Below are 23,548 nucleotides of genomic sequence, written 5' to 3'. Positions count from 1 at the left end.
TGTTCCCAGAACCCAGACCAGCAGGATCCCCACCCAGAACGCTGGGGTGGCAGGTGACAGGGATGACAGCAGCAGCCTCCTCCTTGTCCTACGGACTTGGCTCCTGGAAGATCAGCTAAGTACCAGGAGAAATTTGAAAAACAGTTTGGAAAAAAAAAACAAAACCCACAAATTTGAGCCAGCACAACTGGCTCAGGTGGGCTAGGCAGGCATGTGCAAAGATCAGGTCTTTTGACACTGGGAAGTGTCACCCTGACATGAGGAACCCGTTCACACAGACTAGAAATCATCCACTGGTCTGTTCTCCTGTGTACGGCTGCCAGCTACCTAAGGATCTTCTCCAAGGCTCTCAGTGTCTCTGCCCACATCATATACAGTCCCGTAAGAGAATTCTAGAATACAGAGTCGAGTAGAACAATTTCCCCAAATCACCTGGAACACTTCTTCTAACAAGGAAAGCCAAGTACTGGACACTGCTTCCTCCTTTTGCCTTGGCTCCCAGGAGGCTCCCAGTCAAATCTCATGAGTATTCACCATGGCTCCATCAGCCCTTACAACTCACGTACTTGCCGCCTTCAACTTTTCTCAGCCCTCACCTAAAATTTTTCTGTTGGTAGGGGCGTCTGGGTGGCTCAGTCAGACTTCGGCTCAGGTCATGATCTCACAGTTCCTGAGTTCAAGCCCCGCATCGGATTTTGTGCGGACAGCGCGGAGCTTGGAGCCCGCTTCAGGTTCTGTGTCTCCCTCTCTCTGCCCCTCCCCTGCTCATGCTCTCTCTCTCTCTCTCAAAAACAAATATTAAAAAAAAATGTTTTTTTCTGTTGGTTCAATCCGGTCACACGTGGCCTGGGTTGTATATCATCTCAGCTCCTTGTTGGCAAGAGGTGGTGGGTAAATAAACAATGAAGTTTCACTCAGGAAAGAGAGGTTGAAAGGGCAAAGGCAGGCCGGCATGCTGGGGCCACGGGAAATCCCCTTTTGATCACACCCTTGTACCCCCAAATTACCCGAAAACAGAGACCACGGTGCTCTCCTCCCCTCCCTGAAGCAGGAGGAACTGGAGCAGCCCCCCACCCCCTGGGCCCTGCTCCCCTCTCACCCCTAGATCCAGCTCCCCTGGCAAGCTCCGCTGCCCGGGGGCAGGAAGAAACTGCTCCTTCGGTGCGTGGGGCCTTCTGGTCTGTTTTTCTGCAGGGGGGCCAGTGGGGCCTGCCTTTAGTTACTTTCTAAGGAGGGCAGGTGTTGAGATCAGTTTCAGGCATTTAGCAACCCAGGTGTCAGTCATAAGACCTGAGGACAGCTAAATCGGGCTCTCCCATCATCCCGTGCCTGCTGTTCCTGGTGGGCCTGCTCTAGAGGCTTTAGGGAGATGTGGGAACAGAAGACTCCAGCCCTGAGACAGCCAGTGGAGAAGAGTCATTAAAAGCATGGTTTGAGAGTCACACGGACCTGGGTTTGAGCCCCAACTCGTCGTTTACTGGCTCTCTGACCCCCAGGACAAACCACTTTGGGTTCCTGAGCTTCATTTGCCCCATCCGTGAAATGGGAGAATGACAATGACCGGGCCAAGAGAGCACGACTGAGTGTGGCACGTAGACCTGCTCGCTAGTCTCCGGGGCTAATGTTGGTGTTAGTGGTGGCTCTCATGGTGGGAGAAAGAGTGTGCGAGCCTCACGGTACCTCGCTGGTAGTGAATGGCCCTGGCAGATGCCCCTGTCCTGTGGGACTCCAGTCCCCCAAAAGGCCTGCTGACTGTGCACAGCTCTCTGTCCAGAGGGGCAGAGCTATCAGCAGATCTCAGGGGGTCTTCTTCTTTTTTTCTTTTTAATTTTTTTTTCAATGTTTATGTACTTTTGAGACAGAGAGAGACAGAGTGTGAGCAGGGGAGGGGCAGAGAGAGAGAGGGAGACACGGAATCCGAAGCAGGCTCCGGGCTCCCAGCTGTCAGCACGGAGCCCAACGCGGGGCTTGAACTCACAAGCGGCGAGATCATGACCTGGGCCGAAGTCGGACGCTCACCCGACTGAGCCACCCAGGCGCCCCTCAGGGAGTCTTCTTACTAACCAGTATCCTCAGCCGTTAATAAGGACAAAGAGACCATTGGAAAACGGACTTTTGCCTGAGCACAGGCGGTATAAATCCAACTGAAAAAATCCTGACACGTGTCCCAAACCCAGTCTGGTGACCACCCCTTCCACCACCAGCTGCCACCATCTCCGTCTGCCGTGGCCATGAGAATCCTCCTTCAAGCCTCTTTCGCGCTGGTGTCTCTTCTACCTTGAATGATCTCCATTCACATCTTGCCTGCCCTTCCCCCAGCAAAATAAATGCCCCTTCTATTCCAGGCGCTGCTGGAGAAGTCCCTGGTTGACTTCGAGGGAAGTGTTTTCAAAGTGTGAGCAGAGGACTCCGCCTGCATTGAACCACCCACAGCCTTGCTTAAATGCAAGCATCCACGTGCTCCTATGACTTAAGGAGACAGAGTCTCCATAGATGGGCCAGGAATCTGTATTTCTAACAAGTTCCCCAGGTGATTTGGATACACCCAAAGCATAAAACACAGTGATTTGTCTTGAGTTCTCCCTGAGAATCCAAGTCCAAGCTAGGGCTGGGCCTGGAAAATTTGTGAAGAATCTAACTGAAACAACCTAGATCCCTGGGTGTCCTCAGCAGGACCACCTGGGTCATCTGGATGCTCGTCTTGATCTAAGCTGTGTCCCCTTAGGCAAATCACTTCTCCTCTCTGCGTTTTCTTACCTGCGAAAAGAAGGACCACCTGGGTCATCTGGATGCTCGCCTTGATCTAAGCTGTGTCCCCTTAGGCAAATCACTTCTCCTCCCTGCATTTTCTTACCTGTGAAAAGAAGGACCAGGACTTGACAGTCCCTGTGTCCCTCCTGTTCTGACCTGCTTGGAAATCCGGTTGGGATAGGCTCCTTTGTAGTGGGAAAGGAGAATGAAGGGCTGTTGGGGGTGAGTCCAGATGTCCTACTGCCTCTGCGGACAGTCAACAGTTGCTTGCTAATGATGTTCCAAGTGGGGGGGGGGGGGGGGCAAGATCAGTATCCCAAGTAGCCTGGCCTAGTCAGGGACTATGAGAAGCAACCTCAACGTCTAGGCCATGGCAGAGTTGAACCAGGGGCAGTCTGGCATTGATCCTTGGAAGAGAAGTAAGCACAGAGAGTGCGTCTGAATATCAGGGCTCCAGCTTGGTAGACTGGCTCAGAACCAGGTTCTAGGGCCTTTAAGAATATCAGAGAGAAAATGGGAACACTCAGGCAAGGGCAGGAAGACTGCAATTCACAGAGTTCCTGGCAGGACATCTCCACTGCACAGCTCCAGGGAGGGCCATCTTACAGAATACAGTGTGCAAGTCCCCCCCCCCCCCCGCCCACCGCCCCAAGAGCTATGCCTCGTGGAGCGACATGCTGGGTCTGGCACCAGGGACATAACCAGACATCCTGGATCCCGAACTTGGGGCAGAGGACCAGCTCCAGGCCCATTCACTGCTTTGGCCAGCTGGGGCACAGCCAGCAGTGGCAGGGAAGGATGCTTCTCCACCCCTCCTGGTTGGGAAGTGGAGGCCTGAGCTCAGCTCCCGGATGGCCACAATAGGCTGAGGGTGGGGCTTGGGAGCAGCAACAGGCTTGACAGGAACTTTCCTCAGATCTACAATGTGCTCTAGCTAATTACAGGCGGCCCCACTCACTTTGCCCTCTAGGGCCAGACTGTCCAGCCCCTCCCCGCTGACTTGGGAACACTGCCAACAGGAGGGAAGGGCCCGACACAAGTTTCCAGGCCATTCAAAGAACTGGCCAACTGGGCCCGGGAGACTGGCCTTGTTTTGCTAGAAGATGTGGCTGAGGAAGAGCTTAACATTCCAGAACGAAACAAGGTTCAGGGCTACGCAGTGAACCACGTGTTTTCACCAGCAATTACCTTAAACCTGAAACAACCCAGAGGTGATTTATACTATAATCCCCCTTTATGCCTGAGAACTCAGGACTTAGGAAGTCACAGGGCTAACAGGTGCCCGGGCTGGGCATCAACCATCAGCTGAAGGAATGGCCAGAAACGAACCGACTTGTCCTGGTGCAGGACAATGTTGTTCAGCCCACTAGAAGAGTCGGGGCACTAGGCAGTAGGAATGAGGGGCTTATGAGAGGCCAGGAGATTTTTCTACCTGATACTTCAAAAGGGACAGCAGCTCCCCACTCTCCCAGGCTTAACTCTTCTGGAGGTCTACCCGTAAGAATCCCTGATTTCCGAGCTCCAAGTAGAAGCTGTTGTATCTTTTCTGCTCAACGCTTTAGAGACATTCTGGATTCGGAGAGGGACCAGATACCAATCTCTGTGCTCAATGAGCTTCCCCCAGCCACATGTCAAAGGAACCCTGCATGACCGACAGCTACCCACAAGCTTTCAAATTCTCTTTATTAAAAATCTTTTTTTTTTTCTTTTTGTAAAAACAAACATGGCGGTCAATTATACAGATCAGGAAAAGCGATGACAATTTATAAGACACTCAACAAATTCCAATACTTTACAAGTTCAAGCTTAACTAGTGTTTTTCTTTTTCTTTTTCTCATAAGCTCAAAAAACAAACTCTGGTCCAGTTCAAGTACATTCTAACAGATCACAGCCTCACACTTGTCCAAGAAAGGGAAACCCGGATAGTAATGGCTGTTCTCACACCAACATCAAATCTACCAAATTCTTTGGGAATAACATCTGGATATACTTTATTTTGGGTGTTTACAATGAAAAGTACATCGGCCTTTTGTTATCTTAACCCAGGGTACAAATGAATCTGTTGCTCAAGGTAGCAGCTGCTCTCAAACAAGCTTTTTGGGGAGACACTTTGAAATGTTTGACAAACACTGAAGAAAAGCTTTAAAAAATAGATCAGTATTTTCCTGGTTTTCTTTAATACTGCCTTGTGTATGACACATGTAGGAGCAAGGAGTGCAAATTATAGAGTGGGTAAAGGACCATGCCAATGGAATTGTATAAAAATAAATAGAAATAAATATATATGTATATATATATATATACACACCAATACAGAATCTTAGATGATTTTTAAACTGAAGGTTCTGATTGAACGCAGAGAGCCTCTCCTCTCTCCCTCCCAGGGGCTCTTGCCAGATTTGCAATATGGAGAAGGTCAGTCTATCAGCAAGGGAGCCATTGCGCTACTTGGGAATGAGGCTGTTTGAACAGCTATCCTGGTTTCCATGGAAACAGTGCTCCGGGGATGAGCCCGTGGGGTCAGCTTCCACTTTGCTGGGAGAAAAGACTGCCAGCTTCTCTGAAAACGCTCAGTTCCAGCCTCTGACGGAGGTGGTAGGCTTTTCCCAGCAAGGTTCCCGAGGAGGCCGGGGAGCTGACCCTAGACATCCCCCAGGTGGGAGGAAAGACAAATAGGGCCAGAGATTTTCCCAGAAATGGAGGAGGCTGGTCTCCAGAACACCAGGTAAAAACCTGTGGAGGCAGCTAGAGCTGAGCCACCATTTTCAAAGCCCACTCTCTTGGAGACACCAACCTTTCCGAGGCCCCCAGATGGCCTAATGCCAAGGTCAGGCTTCCTGCTTCCTCCAGCCTCTCACTGCTCATGCCCAGGGGCTGGCTGGTCTGCCTCGGGTACTTGCCTTCACTGTTCTCTTTGACAGGTTCCCCGCAACTCTTCTCACCAGTGACCATGTGCCCCAAGGTTTACGCAGGATCATTTTATACATTGTATATTCTATATTTCTTTCTTCTCCGTGCCTCAGACTTACTGATAAAATGGCAGTGTCAAACTCAGATGATTTTTCTATTCTTTCACCATTAGTGCAGAGGACAGAATGTGCAGTATAGGTATCTACCATAAAAAAATCTCACCTACTATAACAATTGCAAAAAATAATAGAAAACAAACAATCCCTTCCTGGTCTCTCTCTCTCTGTGGTCAGGAATAGAAACATAGGAACCATCTTCTAGGGGCTGAGCCAGGGAAGTAGCTTATTAGCTTGTGGAAACAGCACAAGGCTCCCCTCTTACCTTCTTGAGGTCTTCCCTACAGCTGTGGCCAAGCCTAACACCTCTGTCCCAAAGGCTCCCGATGGAATATCAGACCCTCTAGTCTCGGGCCTGAAGGCACTGACCTCTAGAATCAGAAAACCATGCAGGAAGAAAAGTTCTGTTCTTCATAACACTCCACATCAAAGTCTGCACATGGGGTCCTCTGAAATGCCCCTGACCTCCTGCCCCCCTATAAATACTTGGCAATCCCGAAATGCTGCTCTTCAGTCCTGCAGCCTTGCTCTTTCCTTAGCTTCTCCACCGCCCCCCACCCGCAAAGACCATTTTAGAAACCATCCCACTGAGAGGCTGCTGGGGCCCAGAGTGCAGGCACCAAGAGCGAGTCAAAGACAGATACCATTTCCTTATTACGTGTCTCTCAAGCAATGTGACCCATGGCTGGGAGGCCAGCATCTGACCCAAGCCCACACCAACTACGGTCTCAGCTGAAGGGAAAAGACACTACTGTTTTAATTTTTTATTGAAGTGAATCTACACCAAATTCATTGTCTGGAACAGAACCAACCCTGGTACCTCCTGAAATCCTGAGGACAGAACTAACTTTGTGGGGAGGTGGGCGGTGGGCGGGGGGGGGGGGGGGCTTAACAGGTTCCAAAATGAAGAGTGGTTTTCCTCCTCTGTGGAATTCATTAACTTTATTTTAAGGCATGAATCTGATGGGCTTCTAGAATAGTTGAGAGGATGAAAGAGTTATTAAAAATGGGGGCTTTTCGGGGCGCCTGGGTGGCTCAGTCGGTTGAGTGTCAGACTTCAGCTCAGGTCATGATCTCATGGTTTGTGAGTTCGAGCCCCATGTCGGGCTCTGTGCTGACCGCTTGCTCAGAGCCTGGAGCCTGCTTCAGATTCTGTGTCCCCTTCTCTCTCTGCCTTTCCCCACTCATGCTCTGTTTCTCTCTGTCTCTCAAAAATAAATAAATGTTAAAAAAAATTAAAAAAAAAAAATGGGGGCTTTTCGCAAAAGTGGTCCCGCTGGAGAAACTCCCAGCTTCTGCCAACGGATGGTCTAGGGTGCCCCCCTCTCTGGGACTGCAGGGCCCGACTCGGCTCCCCTGCTCAGAACGCCAGGCAGGGAAAATGCTCCAGGCTCCCTGAAGTGGTTCTTGACCCAGGGGTTTCTGTGAGATCTCTTCCTTGGTTGATCCGGCTGGCCACCAAGAATTTGGACACTGTGAAAATCCCTGAGAAGTTGGGTTTCATGAAAAATAAATGACCCTTGGCACAGAAGGTGAGAGGAGGAGGGGAAAGAAGAGAAGCAAATTGAAGGAAACAAGAATCAACGGGGAGAGAGAGGGTAGCGCTCGGCCACTGGACACACGAGGTGACAGCTCTCACCAGGGAGACACTTGAGGGGCGATTTCATGAGTCTCCGAGAAAAAGCTCAGGCGGCCTGGTTTGCCTTCCTCCCAGGCTTTAGCTCCTGTCCAGGATGTCAGGAAGACCCCGTCTCAGAAGGCTGTCCTCTCCCGACTGAAGTCGCTGCAGGGGCCTAGAGCTTCTTCCTCTCAAAGTGTGGCACGATGCCGCTGTCCTCGGGCCTTGGGCTGCCTGCCCCCTCGGTCTCCTTGAGGCCCTCCTCGGCCAGCTGGGACAAGTACTTCTGCAGCGGGAAGACAGGGAAGGGAAGGGAGAGGGTTAGCGGTGACCTGGCCAGAAAGGAAATGAGAGAAAAGGGAGGTATCTTAGCCTCTTCTCCTGTCTTGTCTCCCAGTGGGTGGGACCCCTCTCCCTACCCTCCCCAGATCCTTCTGAGGCTACCGGACCCATGCTAAGCTCCCCCACCCCAACTCTTTGCGTTAGTTTACAAGTAATGCATGATTCTTGCAGAAGACATCTAAAACACAGATCCTAACAACAACAAATTCCAAAGCCCTTATCCAGTGCAAGCACTGCTCTGTTTTTCTTATAGAAACTCATTTAGGGGCACCTGGGTCTCTCCGTCGGTTAAGCGTCCGACTCTTGATTTCAGCTCAGGTCATGATCTCACGGTTCGTGAGATTGAGCTCCATGTCAGGCTCTGCACTGACAGCATGGGGCCTGCTTGAGATTTTTTTCTTTCTCTCTCTTGCTCTCTGTGTCACCCCTGCTCACACTCACTTGCTCTCTCTCTCTCTCTCTCAAAATAAATAAATAAACATAAGAGAACCCACACCTCATTGAATTACAAAGACTACTTGTTTTCCAGGAGAGCTTCAGCACCCAGGGGCTGTGTGTATGACAGGTGGAGAGAGAAGAAGCCCGCTAGACCAATGGGCCTCCGGGAGGAGAGAAGCAATGTCCTTTGATTGTCCAAGGATTGTGAAGGACACCCTGCAGCCTCTCCTAACAACCTGTCTCCTGGTGGGTGGGTGGGCAGGCTGAGTGCCCTGGAGGTCCTTTGCTGGATTCCTGTTCTGCTGCTCACACGGCCCCCCAAACACTCGCCACTATCACTGGCCCCCAGCCAAACGTCAGGCCACGCTTGGGATTCTAGATTCCATGCAGTGAGACACAAGTAGAAAGGCCTAGGGCCCCAGCTGGGTCCTCTGACTGCCAGGGCAGCAGGGGGCAGTGCAAAGAGCACTGGGTGAGGAGTCAGCAGGGTTTGGTCCAGCGCAGTGGTCAAGTGTGTGGGCTCTGCCATCAGATGACCTGGGTTCAAATCCTAGCTCTCAGCAGGCAAGTGACCCAAGGTCTCTGACATCTGTAAAGTGTGGGTAGTAACAGTATCTACCACGTAAGGTTGCTACGAGGTCCAGGGAAAGTACCGTAAAGCACTTAGCATAGTGCCTGGCACAGAATAAACGCTCTGTAATGTTGCCCTTTATCATGAGTTGCATCAGGCATCTGATTCCGGGTAAGTCCCTCATCTGCTCTCGGCTCTGCTAACCTGGTCAGTGGGAGAAACAGTGCCTTCCCTCCTCTCAGGGTGATTCTGAGGGTCAGATGAGGGGATGTGCGTAAGACCACCTGCTCTCTCTAGAACAGACTGGTCGGCTCTGAGAGGTGGGTGAGCCCGATGGCGAGGGCGGCAGACACCAAGGGTCCCTGTGGGCCAGGCTGCTGATGGAGGCCTGGTTTGCCCTCCACCTCATCTCAGGAAGGCAAGTGGGTGATGCACTGTTTGTGAGCTCTGGACCTGCAACCAGGCAGGCACCTAGCTTATCTCTCTCTCTCTCTTTTTTTTTTGGGGGGGGGGGGGGAAGAGAGAGAGAATCCCAAGTAGGCTCCACATTCGGCACGGAGTCCTACTTGGGGCTCAATCCCATGACCCTGGGATCATGACCCAAGCCAAAATCAAGACTTGGATGCTCAACCGACTGAGCCACCTAGGCGCCCCTAGTTTTCCTCTCAAGCACTTGACCCCACCTGTTGTTCCAGGCCACTCGGGGTGGGTTATCTCAGGGCTGTGACCAGCAGTGGGGGCACAGCAGTAGCTGTGAGAGAATGCACAGAGAGAATGGAGGCTGCCTCCTACCTCAAAGAGTAATCCTTCACCCCCACCTCAAGGCCTCCTGGTGCTAAGTTTACAAGTTGCCTGACTCAGGTGTGAGCAGCACCTGCTGCTCAGGTCTCAATTCTTCACTTTTCCCATGTGTAACTCGGGGTAGTGTGGGGTGGGCAAGGCTGTGTGGACAAGAGACATTCTGTCAAGGCCATTGACAGAAACTTTATCTGGGAAGCCCGCGGTGGAGGCTCCCAGCTCCCCAACAGGTGTACCAGGGAAACCTGATCCGCAGTTGGCAGGCCTAAAAGGCTTATTAGCCCATGTCTGGTCCTGACGTGCCTGGGGACCGCAGGAATGGCTCTGGCCTGCTATGGGGAGGTAAGGTGGCCTGGGGGGTTGGAACATAGTATAGTCCACTGCCCTGGAAAAGAATACAGGATTTAGAATCAGAGGCCCTGGCAAGCCTATACTTATCCTAATTTCCTGAATGACCTTGAGCTGTGTGGCCTCCTTGAGAGCTACATAATCCAGCTGAGAATGCCACATGAGATCAAAAGTTCTCAAGTCGAGGTATCAGAACTTGCTGGAAAGATTTTTTAAATGAGTATTCTCAGGGCCAGCCCTGGAAAGAATGAATAAGCAGGAGTAGGGTGGGTCCAGGAAGCTGCATTTTTAAAAGATGCTAGCTGGTATGGGGACCATAGTTTGGGAAAATCAGGACCAGATGATTTCCAAGACCCCAATCAGCCCTGCCATTCTATAGATTTTATCTTGTTGGAGTGGAAGAGGAGGATGTCTTCAGAGTAGATGGCTGCCCTCAACTGGCCCTGTGGAGCCCAGTCTGAATCCTTGGTCTGGCCAGGTCAGGCCTTCACCGAGCTCCCCCAGGAGAGGGCAGGATTTGGGCCCCAGGCTCCATAGCTTCCTTGTCCACAGAGCAGCTGCTCCCCAGAGGGAAATCAAGAGGTTTAAATGACATGAGTTTGGGCACGGCCAATGACAGATGGTGACACAGGCTATGCTATTATAGGCCTCGGTTTGCAAGATCAGCTTAATAGAGTAAAAAAAAGGAAAGTGATTAACAATCAGGCAACCTGGGGGCACCTCGGTGGCTCAGCCGGTTAAATGTTTGACTTGGGTTCAGGTCATGATCTTGAGGTTTGTGAGTTCGAGCCCCACATTGAGCCCTGTGCTGATTACATGGAGCCTGCTTGGGATTCTCTCCCTCCCTCTCTCTCTGCCTCTCACCTGCTCTCTCTCAATATAAATAAATAAACTTAAAAAAGAAAAAAAAGGGGGCGCCTGGGTGGCTCAGTCGGTTGAGAGTCCGACTTCGGCTCAGGTCACGATCTCACAGTTCATGAGTTTGAGCCCCGCATCGGGTTCTATGCTGACAGCTCGGAGCCTGGAGCCTGCTCCAGATTCTGTGTCTTCCTCTCTCTGCTCCTTCCCCACTCATGCTCTGTCTCTGTCTCCCAAAACTGAATAAACGTTAAAAAAAATTAAAAAAAAAAAAAAAAAAAAAAACAATCAGGCAATCTGTTCCCAAGCCTAGTAACTCACCATCTGCATGGCTTTGGATAAATCACATAGCTTCTCCGGGTCTCAGTTTCCCTTAGCCATAAAACAAGAGTTGGCCCGTATCTGCATTTCTTAACTAGGAATGCACATTAGACTCATACGGAGAACTTTCTGAAATTATGTATTCCTGGACCCCTGCCCCCAAATTCTATGAAGTATCTAACCTAGTATATATATACTTTCAAAACACTGTCCAGGTGATTCTATTTCATATCTCTGGCTAAGAAATGCTAGATCAGCTCCTCCAACGATTTAATTGTGACAGTAATGCCTGCTCAGGAATTAGGGCATGCTGCCACCATGAGGGTCTGTCCTAGTTGAGGCCTCCTGTGTCAAAACACCAGTCTGACTCCTTGTAGTAAAAACATGAGGTGCCATGAACTATTTCTCCCGGGCATCTGATATACCATGCTTTCTATTAAGTTACTAAACCCGAGCTGTTCCAACACGCTACATGTTAGGGGTATTAGTTATAGAACATATTCCTGTAATTCTCTGATTTTAAGATGAGGGTTTTTTCCCCACACATTCACATCTCTGAAATTGAGATGTATTTTACAACTGATGGAGTCTCACCATTGCAACATTTTTTTTTTCTTGTTGGTCTCCGAGAAATGGGAGCGTGTCTTATAACCGACAGCACCTTACATTGGATGAAATCTGGTATGTAGAGTATTTTTAATATGTCCCCTGTTACTATACTTTAACTCTTATTTTAGTTAGCGCTTATCTCCTACACTAGAATGGAAGCTCCAGGAGGGCAGGGATTTTTGTCTGATTTGTTGTCGTCGTCGCTGTTTTATCTCCAGTGCCTAGAGCAGCGTCTGTACCTAGTATGCCTGCAATTAAGAGCTGCAGGATAGATTTAAATAGGACAAAACAGTGATTTTTATTCTAGCAAACAGGGATACTGCATGGGGGAACAGAAACCTAGAGAAATCTCTGCCTCTGGAACATCCAAGTCTTGTGAACAGGACTCAGCCTCACCCATGGGCCAGGTGATGGCTAGCTTGAATTACTCAGGCCAGAGAGAGAGAGGCAGATACCCCCAAATCCAGGCCCGAACAGAATGTCTTGTGAGTACTCCAGGAGAGACAGATGCCCCGAGAGCTCAGGGGAGGCAGCCACCATGTGCAGCAGCCTGGCGGAATCAAGCCTGAGGAAAGAGCAGTTCTCCATGTGGTGGAAGGAAATGGAAACTCCCAGACACAGAGACCAGGGAGTCCCCGGTTGCTCAGCAAGGAAGGCGCTGGTTACCTGTAAGTTCCTGTAGTGAACAGCACTGCGACAGTGGCTTATCTTCGCCATCTCCTCGCTGGTGTAGAACAGCCCACACAGCTTGCAGTAAAACCCAGTCCTGGGCACCACGAACTCCACCCCTGCAGAAGGACAGGGGATGATGGACAGGCAGGGGTTAGGAAGGCGACGTGAGACCCCTGTGGCCTTGCCAGCCGTCAGTGGAAACGGAAGCAGTGAGCTCCGTCCCTCGCTTGCTGTGAACTCTGGCTGGCTGGCCAGCTTCTCCAAGCCCAGTTTCCCCATCTGCCGAGCAGGCATGAGGAAAACAGTGTCGACTCCGTTCACAGGTGGTTGAAGGAAGGGATGAACTCCCTCAAGCGTGCTGGAACGCTCAGCAACTCTACGCTCTGCGGCTGCCTCTGCAGACCCAAGCCCTCCGACCATCAGCCTGCTTGCAGGGAGAGGAGGAGGAAGGAGGTTTCTCGCATTTCACTGGTTGGCTGTCATTTCTCCATGCTGTACCCCTCTCTGTAGCTGCTGTGGCCAGGACTCTGAAAGAATGCTCTCATTTTTGTTTGTTTTAGAATTATATTCATTAAAGAAAATTGTAAAAACACACAGAAGTGAGGAAAAATCACTCAGTCCTTCAATCAAAATATTTTCTTGCATACTATCTTTTGGTGGGGGAGGGGGGTGGGGGGGGCCGTTTTGACCGTGCCCTAAATGCAATTCTGTCTCCTCCCTTTTCCACGTAACAGTTATGTAAAATCATAAACATTTCCCCACCCTTCTCCAGTCTTTACATCTGAGCCATTAACCAACAGCATTTTATTTGGGATTTGCTAAACAGAAGTCACAGGATTCTGGGAGGCCTTTTGATTTAAAGGAAAGAAAAGAGTGGCCCAATAGCCAGGGAAGTTAAGTGGCAGTGTCCCAGCCCAGAGGATTCACCTGAAAAAGAGGGCAGAAGCTCCAGCCTTCACCACGGTGTTCTGAGGGCCACGGTTCTCCTCCCTCTCTCTCTCTCTTTCTTTTTTTAAATTACTAGCCCCATTGCTGAGTTTATTTTTTTACTTTTTAAAAAGTGTTTATTTATTTTTGAGGGAGGGAGAGAGAGAGCGTGAGCAGGGGAAGGGCAGAGGGAGAGGGAGACAGAGGATCCAAAGCAGGCTCTAGGCTGACAGCAGAGAGCCTGATGGAGGGATGGACCCCACAAACCGTGGGATCATGACCTGAGCCGAAGTCGGACACTCAACTGACTGAGCCGCCCAGGCACCCCATGGTTCTCCTCTTGAAGCCACGGTCAGCAGAGTGGAAAGAGCCCAGGTCTGAGAGGGCGCAGACCAGACTCCAAGAACCTGTGGAACCCGGGGAGAGTCAGCTGAACGCCACCGTTGGCCGGGGCCTCAGTTTCTTCAGGTGCCTGATTGTGACATGCCAGCAGAAGAGCAGGTATAAGGGCTGTGAAAGAGCAGGACCCGTGATGGAACTAAAGGAACGGGGCTGGTGGCTCCGAATGCCTGGATCCTGCTTCCAGACTGGGGCCGCTGGTGTGTGTGCCTGGCACTCGACTGGGCTTTGCTGCCGCCCATCTGGTTAGCGCCCGCTGCCCTGCTGGAGGCTGCAGTGGTCGGAGAGCTGCCCGCAAGGGAGTGGGGGGGAGGGGGGCGGCGTGGGAGGATGGGGGGGGGCGGGGAAGGGAGAGAGGGGCTGGGAGCAGCCCACCAGGGGAACGGCCGCTTCTTCTTGCACAGAGGGAGACAGGCCAGGTCCCCACTGAGGCGCTGCGTGTGACCACGAGTCCGGGCTTCCTTCGCTTTCCTGCCTCGGCCTCCCAGAGCGGAGACAGACCTACGCGCACAGGAGACCCTGTCATAGAGCAGCAGCTTAGACTTGTAATTACAATTTTTTTTTTCCGTGTCAAAAGAGCCACTTATCAGTGTGCAGCAGGGGGCCTGGAGGGAGTGGGGAGCCCGGGAGGCCTGCCCCAGGCCTGCCTTGACTGATTGCTCCTCTGTGGTTTGGGGCCTGGTTTTGGCAGCCTCCTCAGCCAGTTTTCTCTAACTGCCACGCAGAGCGCTGCCCTGCCTCCAGCAGTCGCCAGCAGGGAGGGGGCCTCCCTCGGCCCTCTGCCCAGAGGGAGGCTGTGTCCTTCCCTTCCTCACCTTCCTCCCACCCTCACTGCAAGGGACAGAAAAGCGGCCCCTGCCCTGCCTGTGGGTGGCCAGCTCCCCCCTCCACCCCACAAACAGGCTGGTGGCGAAGGAGCATAAATGAAGCAAGGCCCGCCTTCATCCCCTGTTCCCACAGAACGGCTCCCCCCTTGCTGCTGCAGAACAGGGAGATACAGGCAATTGGGAAGGAAGAAGCACTACCCGGAGACCATGCGGAGCAGGCACAGGCCTGGGATCAGAGCCGCTCCTTCCTCTGTCCTGCCCCAGACGCTGGCTGGGCCAGCTGGGTGGTCCCAGCACAGAAACCTGGGGTCTCACTGCAGGCCCCGGGGGTAAGGCCTCCAGCATCCTTCAAGTTTCCCCAGAGACCTTCTAACCGCTGCCCTCGGTCCCCCAGAAGGAGCTTCGCTGCCTCAGAAGCCACCAGAGTGTAAAGCTGGGCCCAAGCTGGCAGCTGTGGCCCCTTTCAACACAAGAAGCACAGCTACCGTGTGGGGGGCTGGTTCTGGGTGAGACTGCATTTGAACAAAGGCTCCCACTGCCAAAAAAACACAGAAACACAAAATGCAAAACCAAAAACCAAAAATAAGCTTGGAAGCCACGGAATAATGGAGGGAAAATAGAATTTAGAGTCAGACAGATCTAGCTCCTTGACTTACACTGTGTAACCTCAGGTACATTATTTAAACTCTCTGAGATTAGCTTCCTCCTCTGTAAAACAGAAATGATACCCCCACGAAGGGTGTGATGGGTAGCACCTCTCATTTTGCCTGGTGCTCAAAAACGGAGAGTTTCCAGACACATTTCTCCACAGAGGCCTTCTTGCCCTCTAACCTTTCACCAGGGCCGCCTGGAGAACCCAGACTCCAAAGGTTGGCAGCAACACTTCCCTGCCCCTGCCTGGTGCCCAGCGGCTGGGCAGGCGGTACCAGGTGGTGAGAAGACCGCGCTGAGGGAGGAGAAGCCTGAGGAGGATCCCCGAATGCCTGGCGACTCCCCCCTGAGTAACTGGGAGTTGCCCCGGGCAGTACATGCCAACACCGTCTTGGATGCCTCTGGAATGTGAGGGCCACAAGTGACACTACCGCGTCGAGAAAACTGTGAGCTCCCCACCCAGTCTGGAGCCACGTGGTCCTCCCATTTTTCAGCCTCTACTAAGGGAACGACGATTAAAGCTGCATTTGCTTTCTAATAATAGCTCCTGGCCCGGGCAATTCTAACTCGGTCATCCTAGCAAAGCCTGCGATGGGTGCAGGGGGACCTTGCGTTTTTGCAGACAATGCCCTTTGGTACTGGTAAGCACAGGCCCTGGCAGGCGCAGGCTGGCTAGGGTCACCCAAAGCTGGCCTGAAACACATGGGCAGTGCCCTCTCCCCGCCAGCCATGCCCACCCCAGTCCCTGAGCAATGGCACTTCACCTCCCTTTTACTCTGGATCCTGGCATTTCCCCTTCGCCTCCCTGCTCTCCGTAGGGACAAAGCCTGAAAGTCGTTCCCTGCCTCCCTAGAAGTCTCTGCAGTAGTGACCGATTCTGGAGGGTGAGGGTTATGCAGCCTGAGTGAGAGGAAACAGTAGGTCTCCATTACTACCTCATGAATGAGTAATAACAACAGACAACCCTTCAGTACCTCCTACTGGAAGATACTAAGACCTTACAAGTACTCATGCGTTTCATCCTCAAAGTAACTGAACACAGTAGGCTTCTATGTTACTACCCTTATTTATTGATGAAGAAAAGTCAATAAATCAATGAAAAGAGTCAAAGAGGTTGCTCATTGTCTCCTAGCCAGCTGGGATTTGAACCTGGGGAGTCATTTTCCACAGTTTGTGCTCTTAACCACTGCACAAAAATTGCCTTTCCTACATTGTGCTTCCTGTGCCAGAGGAACCAGAATGGCAGAGTGGTCTCAGATTAGAAGCCCCGAGTTCTGACCTGAACCTGATGTGTGTTCTTGGGTAAGCATCTGGGCTTCCATTTCCTCTCCTGTCAAATGCGGAAAATAGTACCATACCCCGACCCCCTGAGATAAGATAATGGGTCTCAAAGCTAACCGAAGACTACATTCAAGACAAAAGTACAATCTGTAAAAGGCCCAAACTGGAAGCAACCCAAATGCCCATCAAGAGACGAATGAATCAACAAATGTGGTTTACCTGTATCCACAATGCAATACTCCTCAACAATACAAAGAAGCCAACCATTGATCCACCCCACAATTATCAATGAATCAAAATAATTATGCTGGGTGAAAGAAGTCAGGCAAAAACAATGTATCCCATATGATTCCCTTTCTATGAAATTCTAAAATGCAAACTAATATTTGGTGACGGAAAGCAGATCAGTAGTTACCTGGGGACTGAGGTGTGGGGAGGGAGGAATTACAAAGGAGCACCAGCAAATTTAAGAAGTGATGAATACGTTCGCTCTCTAATTGTGGTAAGGGTCTCACAGATGTACGTATATGTCAAAACTGATCAACTGTACACCTTACGTATGTGCACTTCATTAACGTCAATTATATTTCATTAGAGCTGTTTTTAAAAACAGAGTGAGATCCCATTTTCCTAACAGGTTGGTAAAGATTAAAAACTGATGACATCCAATGTTGGTAAGGAAGCGGAGAATGAGAATCCTCACTCTGGCAGTGAAAACTGGTATAATCTTTATGGAGCGCAATTTAGCAGCAATTATGAAAATGTGAAATGCAAATATATCTGATGCCATCCCCCCCACCCCCCCGCCCCGCAATCCCATGGTCTAGGACGCTGTCCTACAGAAACCCAGGCATGCACACAAATGTAAGAGCATGTCTGGAAGGCAGCAGAGCATAGAGGCGGCAGGGCCCCATGAGTCAAACTACTGGGATTTGAATCCTGGCTCCAATCTTTGCTAATCATCACCTTTGTAATTCCGCATCTGAGATTCCTAGCCTATAAAATAAGGATGAAAATATTACGTACCTCATAGGTGTTTTGAGAGAGTTACATGAGGTAAGCACTAGCAATGGTGCCTGCATGGTAAATCATAAAAATAAAAGCTTAACTATTATAGCACTTTAATAATGGGAAAAGAAACTGACAATATCCTAAGTGTTCACCAGGAGAGAAATGGATAAGTAATTTATGGTGTACATCTTTTAGGATGGAATATGTGTGCTGGTTCAGAAGAATGCATTCTCTGTGTACTGATGTGAAGAGATCTCTAAGACCCACTGTTAAGTTAAAAAAGCAAATTGGAAGGGCGCTTGGGTGGCTCAGTCGGTTGAGTGTCCGACTCTTGATTTCTGCTCAGGTCATGGGCCGGGGGTCGTGGGATCGAGCCCCGTGTTAGGCTCTGTGTTGAATGTGGAGCCTGCTTAATAAGATTCTTTCTCCCTTTGCCCCTTTCCCCTGCTTGCACTCTCTCACTCTCTCTCATAAAAAAAATTTTTTTTTTAATTAAATTAAAGGGGGTGGGGGTGCCTGGATGGCTCAGTTGGTTAAACGTCTGACTTTGGCTCAGGTCATGATCTCCCAGTTCTTGAGTTCAAGCCCCATGTCAGGCTCTGTGCTGACAGCTCGGAGCCTGGAGCCTGCTTCAGATTCTGTATCTCCCTCTCTGCCCCTTCCCTGCTCATACTCCGTCTCTCAAAAATAAATAAACATTAACAATTAAAAAAAAAAAAAGCAAACTGTAGAACATTCTGTGTATAGTGTGATCTAGCCCGTGGGTATGATCATGGCTACCTCTGGAGCTGGGGAGAAAACTGGAGGGAAGAGACACAACATTTAACATATACTTTATATGGCCCTTATTTAAAAAAATTTTTTTTAACATTTATTCATTTTTTGATAGAGAGACAGAGCACGAGTGGGGGAAGGGCAGAGAGAGAAGGAGACACAGAATCCAAAGCAGGCTCCAGGCTCTGAGCTGACAGCACAGAGCCTGACACGGGGCTCGAGCTCACGGACTGTGAGATCATGACCTGAGCTGAAGTCGGACGCTTAACCGACTGAGCCACCCACGTGCCCCTATATGGCTCTTAGTTTTTAAATTTGTCATGATAATCTTTCACACTTTTGGGAATGAAAAATAATAAAAGAGACGTGAATTACAAGGTAGCAGAACTTATTCTTAACTTTTGCTTGTGTGGGTCATACAGATTCCAAGTTCTTGGAGACTTGTGTTACATTTCTCAACTGCCCCAGAGTGCTCTGCATGGTGCCATGTTATCTAGTAAGCGCTGCTCAGTACCAAGGAGTACTCTATGAAAATGGAGCATTTGGAGGACAAAAACAGTAAGAAATGTTTAAAAGGAGATGAAAACAAAAAGAGAAACCTGATGGAAAGGGTGAGCATCTGTACTGACCAGCCTCTCCCTGAATAAGCAGACATGTGGTCATTGGTCATCACATAACCCATTCTTCTCGTGCTTCCTTGTGACGCTTTCCCAAATGACACCTGCCTAAGCGCTCTCTCAAGCAGCTGCTACTTCTCCTTTGTCTCATTGCTTTCCAACCTCTCAAAGTCAAAGCAAAGACTCAAAGATGATGTGGAGTGGGAGTCACTGGGTTAGCGATAGTGTCAGAAGCTCCCAGGTGCCCTCACTCTGCCCTGAGACTTTAGTTAACTCTCCCCTTTGAAAATGTGTCCTAGTTGATTTATTATTTTTTTTTATTTTATTTATTTATTTTTTTGAGACAGAGAGAGACAGAGCATGAGCAGGGGAGGGACAGAGAGACAGGGAGACACAGAATCCGAAGCAGGCTCCAGGCTCTGAGCTGTCAGCACAGAGCCCGACGCGGGGCTCGAATTCATGGTCCGTGAGATCATGACCTGAGCTGAAGTTGGACGCTTACCCGACTGGGCCACCCAGGCGCCCCTGATTTATTATTAACCTCCCTTCCCATCCCCCTCCGACACTTCCACCATTAAAACACCAGTGATCCAAGTCAATCCCATATTATAGGTGAAAACACTAAGGCTCAGGAACCCCAACCTATCATTCCCTGTCAGGCCTCTGCATTTGCACATTCCCTGCCCGAGGCCCGAGCCACCCCCTTCTCATTGCCCCCTACCAACTGGTCCCCTGGATCCCCAATCTCCATTCTGCCTGTGGCTGGGTTGACTGCCAGGTGGGTTCTGACAGTACCTTCCACTCCAAGGGCCTCCAAGAAAAGTAGTTTTACCTCCCAATCTTTCTCTCTTTCTTTTATTGACTTGTTAATGAAGGACTTGTAGTGACTGGGGAAAAAAAATCAAAATACATCCTGGGGATGGGTTGTCTGAGATTACGCAGTCATCCAATAAGTAGAATAGGAAGGAAAGGGGACCACGTCTCTCTCTGTTCAATGCTCCTTCCGTCAACTATATTGTATCTGCCCCAAATGCAGTCTCTTCAGCATCATTGCCTCACAGAAGCTCGTCCTTCAAAGAACAAACAAATGTTTTGGGAAGAGTTGGGATAGGGAAGCCAGTAGCTGAAGAAGTTCATTTCTGCTGACTTTGGGCAGCCACTGGGGCCTCTGATCCCTGCCTGAATAAAGCCGTATGGTCAGAAACAAAGCATTCCCAAATAGGGAAATCAAGTCCTTGCTCTGGCTCCCAGGGCAATGCTGCTCAAGGCCTGATACCATGAGGTATCTGGTCTATCACGGGAGAATGAAATTGCAAGAAACTTTAAAGATACGCACCTTGCGTGTCTCGGTCATTACGTCAGACATTAAACACAACAACAAAATGACAAAAAACCCTCTGGAGCTCCTAGGTGTGTCCGTGGAGCGATCATTTCCTGGAGCTGAATTCTCAGGAAGGACCGTGTATTTCACCTACCTAGGGGAATGCTAAGTTCACTGAACACATCCTCGGGCTCCCAGGAAGGCAAAGAGAGGGGCTGTTTCAGCTCCACTTCCGTGTATTCCGGTGACCTCACATCCAAAGATTTTACTTCCATGTACCTGGAGTTTTCTGCAAAACATGAGCCAAGGCAGAGAACTAATGAAGCACAACAGACCTCAAAGATTCCCTGCAATTCTATTCTTGCACTGTGTGATCAGGAATGGTCCCTTGCACGGCTTAATAACACGAAGCTAGGGCAAGGACTGTTAATTAGGTCCAAAATGCTGTAATTAAGAGTTTGCTCCGCTGCCAAAAAGAACGCCACACCCACGAACCCTTGGCAAACCTTTGCATTGGGTCTGTGGGGGATGGGCTGTTGCCCCTTTGGGCTGGGAGGATCCCTACCTTGCCCCCCAACTCACAAATCACTCCATCCCTGCAGGCAGAAGGGCAAAAATTGTGCTGACGTCTGTAGGGACAGAGGCTGACAGAAGAGGCTGTGCCATTTCCACCCCAAGCTGGTACAGCAGTGTTATTAAATATGAACTCCAAACACTGGGTAAGCTAATAAGCCATTAACACCAGTGCATGTCGAGGCCTATCCGGCAAACTAAAGGGGTTCAATCAGGGCAAGGTGAACATTTTGCTCTTTCTTTGCTCCTGCCTTCTGTAGACACAGCCCGGGCCTCAGTGTTTCTCTGGCAACAAGAAGGCAGCGCGTGGCAGTTTCCATGGAGACTCGCAGGTGGAAAACCGCTCAGGTCAGCTTGACAGGGAGGAAAGCCGGAGCCTCCAGCTCCCTGACAGGCTCATTCGGGCCGCAGGGCGCTGGATGGAAATGTCTCTTTTCAAGCCTTTACTCAACGGCTTCTGTCCCCGACTCTCGGCCCCCCTACTTCAACCTTCCAAGTGCCACAGGCTTTCTGCGAAATGGAGCTCTAGTTATTTCCATGTGGAGAACACTGAGGGCTCCTCCTCCTCCTCTGCCCCCCCTCCCTCCCGCTGTGGCCCTTGATGGATCTTTGTTTCCACTTGGCAGAGAAGACAGGGCTTAGCCTATTTTAAACTCCGTCTCTCATGATGTCATAGCGCCGGGCACAGATACAACATCACCTGCAATGGAGGCGGAGGACAGTCTGGGACAAGCCTTGTTTCACCACCAGGCCGTGGAAAAAAGGGGGTCTGCGGTGGTAGCAAGGGGAAGCGGCCATACCCCTCGGCAGCACCTTGATCCTAACCTCCGCCCGCTCCTGGCTGCTTTCTTGCCTCCCTGGCTGCTTTTCCCGCCCCCTCACTCGGGCCTCACAGAAATAACAGCCTGGGTGGTCCACCACTGTGCAGCCATGACAGGCTGCTTGCTGACCAGAGGACCCGAAGCCCCTTGGCCTGATAACTCAAAGCTTTTGCTACGTTTTAGTTGTCAGAGTCCACCTGGGCTGCCGTAAATTCAGAGAAGTCTGCCCTATCTGAGTTTGCTTCTCAGAAAACATGTGGCCTCCTATCTGATTTCCTTTACACCATTTGCCTAAAAGCGCTAAGGATTTAACCAGGCCTTTAGAAGCTGGCTTTCTGCACCGACTTTAATGCTGGCTGAAACCTTAGTCATGTTCATTCCAGCCTGCACATGCCCACACACCTCCCTAGGTGAGCAGTGGTCCCATCAACCCAAGCGCACAGGAGAAAAGGGAGGTAGTTACCCTGGGTGGACACTCCTTGGCGAGCCTGGCTTTGGAGGTCAGTTTCGGTGCGGGGGCTGGCTTTCCCCTCCAGGGGACCGCCTTCACATGCCCCATCTTCGGGGGGGCCCCCGGCCTTGCAGTCATCGAGAGGTGGGCTAGGCTGCCGGGCCCCCTCCTCCGCTGGCTTGGGGGAAGACATTTGCTGGAGTGGAGGGGCCGGATGAACATCGGAGCTCTCCCCTCCCTTTGCCTGCTTCTCGTAGCAATCTGAACCCTCCAGTGAGAGGTCTGTCTTACGTTCAGCTGGCTTCCGCTCAGCGTCCAGATTTAGGCCAGGCATTTCCACGTCCATGTCACTGGGACAGCTCGTGGAAGCAGAAGGCAGATCTTTGGGTGACTTGAGGCTGAGTTCCGTAGCCCCGTTACCTACGGGCTTCACACACTCGTTGGTGAAATCCTTGGTTACGTCCAGGTCTAAGGTGGACGTCACACAGGGACATATTTCTGGGCAGATTCTGTCCTTCTGGTCAATGGGCACAATTTCTTCCAGTTCTGGGATGTCTGGTTCCATAATAAAATCTTCCTCCTCCCCAACCTCGTCCACTGTAACCAGCTCCTCCATGTTCGTGGGATACCAGCTCTCCCCTTCTGCCTCACTTCCACTCTCCCAGTCTTGCTCCTGAACAAAAATGCAGAATAAGGGTCAGAGAGTGACTGAGAAGCAGGTCATAGTATTCAACCAGAGGGCACAAACCTTGACCACAGGACCCCTAAAAACCAGAAAGATCCTGAGCACTCTTACTTCTGCCTGGGAACATTTGCTGGGTAATGAGGAGCTGTAACCCACTCAAGTCCCACATCACTGATTCATCTCTAGGTTGGGGCTCAAAACAGCATTTGGAATAAGCCCTTAATGCTTCCTCTACCATGTTTAAAACGGCACAAAGAATTTCAAGCCCTGGTACGTAATAGGTGCTCAATAAACAGTTTTTAAATGAGTGAATGACAAACTTACAAACTCTGAATAAATCAACTTGCTGGAGCTATTTTCTTGCATGTAGGCCATCACTGAAGGTAACAGTAGCAAAGTCCCCCCAGCCCACCCCCACACTAAATCCCCCCAAGGTCCCTTTCCCAGCAAGGGTGCAACCTACACAGCCATGGCTCATACTCAGCCCCTCCTGAAACTTCTCTTCACGTCCCCAGCAGCCAGATTTCAGAGATCAACTTCCTTGCCAGTGATACCCATCTCTCTACCTCTCCTGACCAGAAAGACACAAAGCTGGCCACGTTCCAAACACATTTCTTTTTGCTGAGGCAGCCCCAACACTGTAAGTGGATGTTTTACTTTAATTAAGTCAAATAATCTTTGCGAGCACAGTAGATGTTTTGTTAGTCCCAGGGTCTGGGCATGCTGAAGTCAGGGCCCCAGCCTGTGCATCCAAAGCTCCCCTCTTCCCCCAGCCCCTCCCAAGGGACCTATTTTGGGAGCCTGGCTCTGAAGCCCGAGTCTTTTTTGGGCACATGTTTTCTCTTACGGGCACAGCCA

At 50.6% G+C, this 23,548-nt stretch overlaps 1 protein-coding gene across 1 annotated transcript in view; it reads right to left on the bottom strand.

Annotated features, from left to right (window-relative positions):
- Positions 1 to 7,024: 7,024 nt before the first annotated feature.
- Positions 7,025 to 23,548, bottom strand: part of RBM20 (RNA binding motif protein 20) — a gene marked incomplete at its 5' end in the record, with an annotated part of 51,364 nt that continues 34,840 nt past the window's right edge. The window contains 4 exons of the mRNA XM_049646015.1: positions 7,025 to 7,681; positions 12,347 to 12,468; positions 20,315 to 20,449; positions 22,018 to 22,678. Of these exons, the coding sequence (XP_049501972.1) occupies positions 7,571 to 7,681; positions 12,347 to 12,468; positions 20,315 to 20,449; positions 22,018 to 22,678 (1,029 nt within the window). The remainder of the gene's footprint in view (positions 7,682 to 12,346; positions 12,469 to 20,314; positions 20,450 to 22,017; positions 22,679 to 23,548) is intronic.

This window comes from Panthera uncia, chromosome D2, assembly GCF_023721935.1.
Source record: "Panthera uncia isolate 11264 chromosome D2, Puncia_PCG_1.0, whole genome shotgun sequence".
NCBI classification, from domain to species: Eukaryota; Metazoa; Chordata; class Mammalia; order Carnivora; family Felidae; genus Panthera; species Panthera uncia.
The sequence above is the reverse complement of the archived record's forward strand: the minus strand, read 5'-3'. Positions and strand labels throughout refer to the sequence as shown.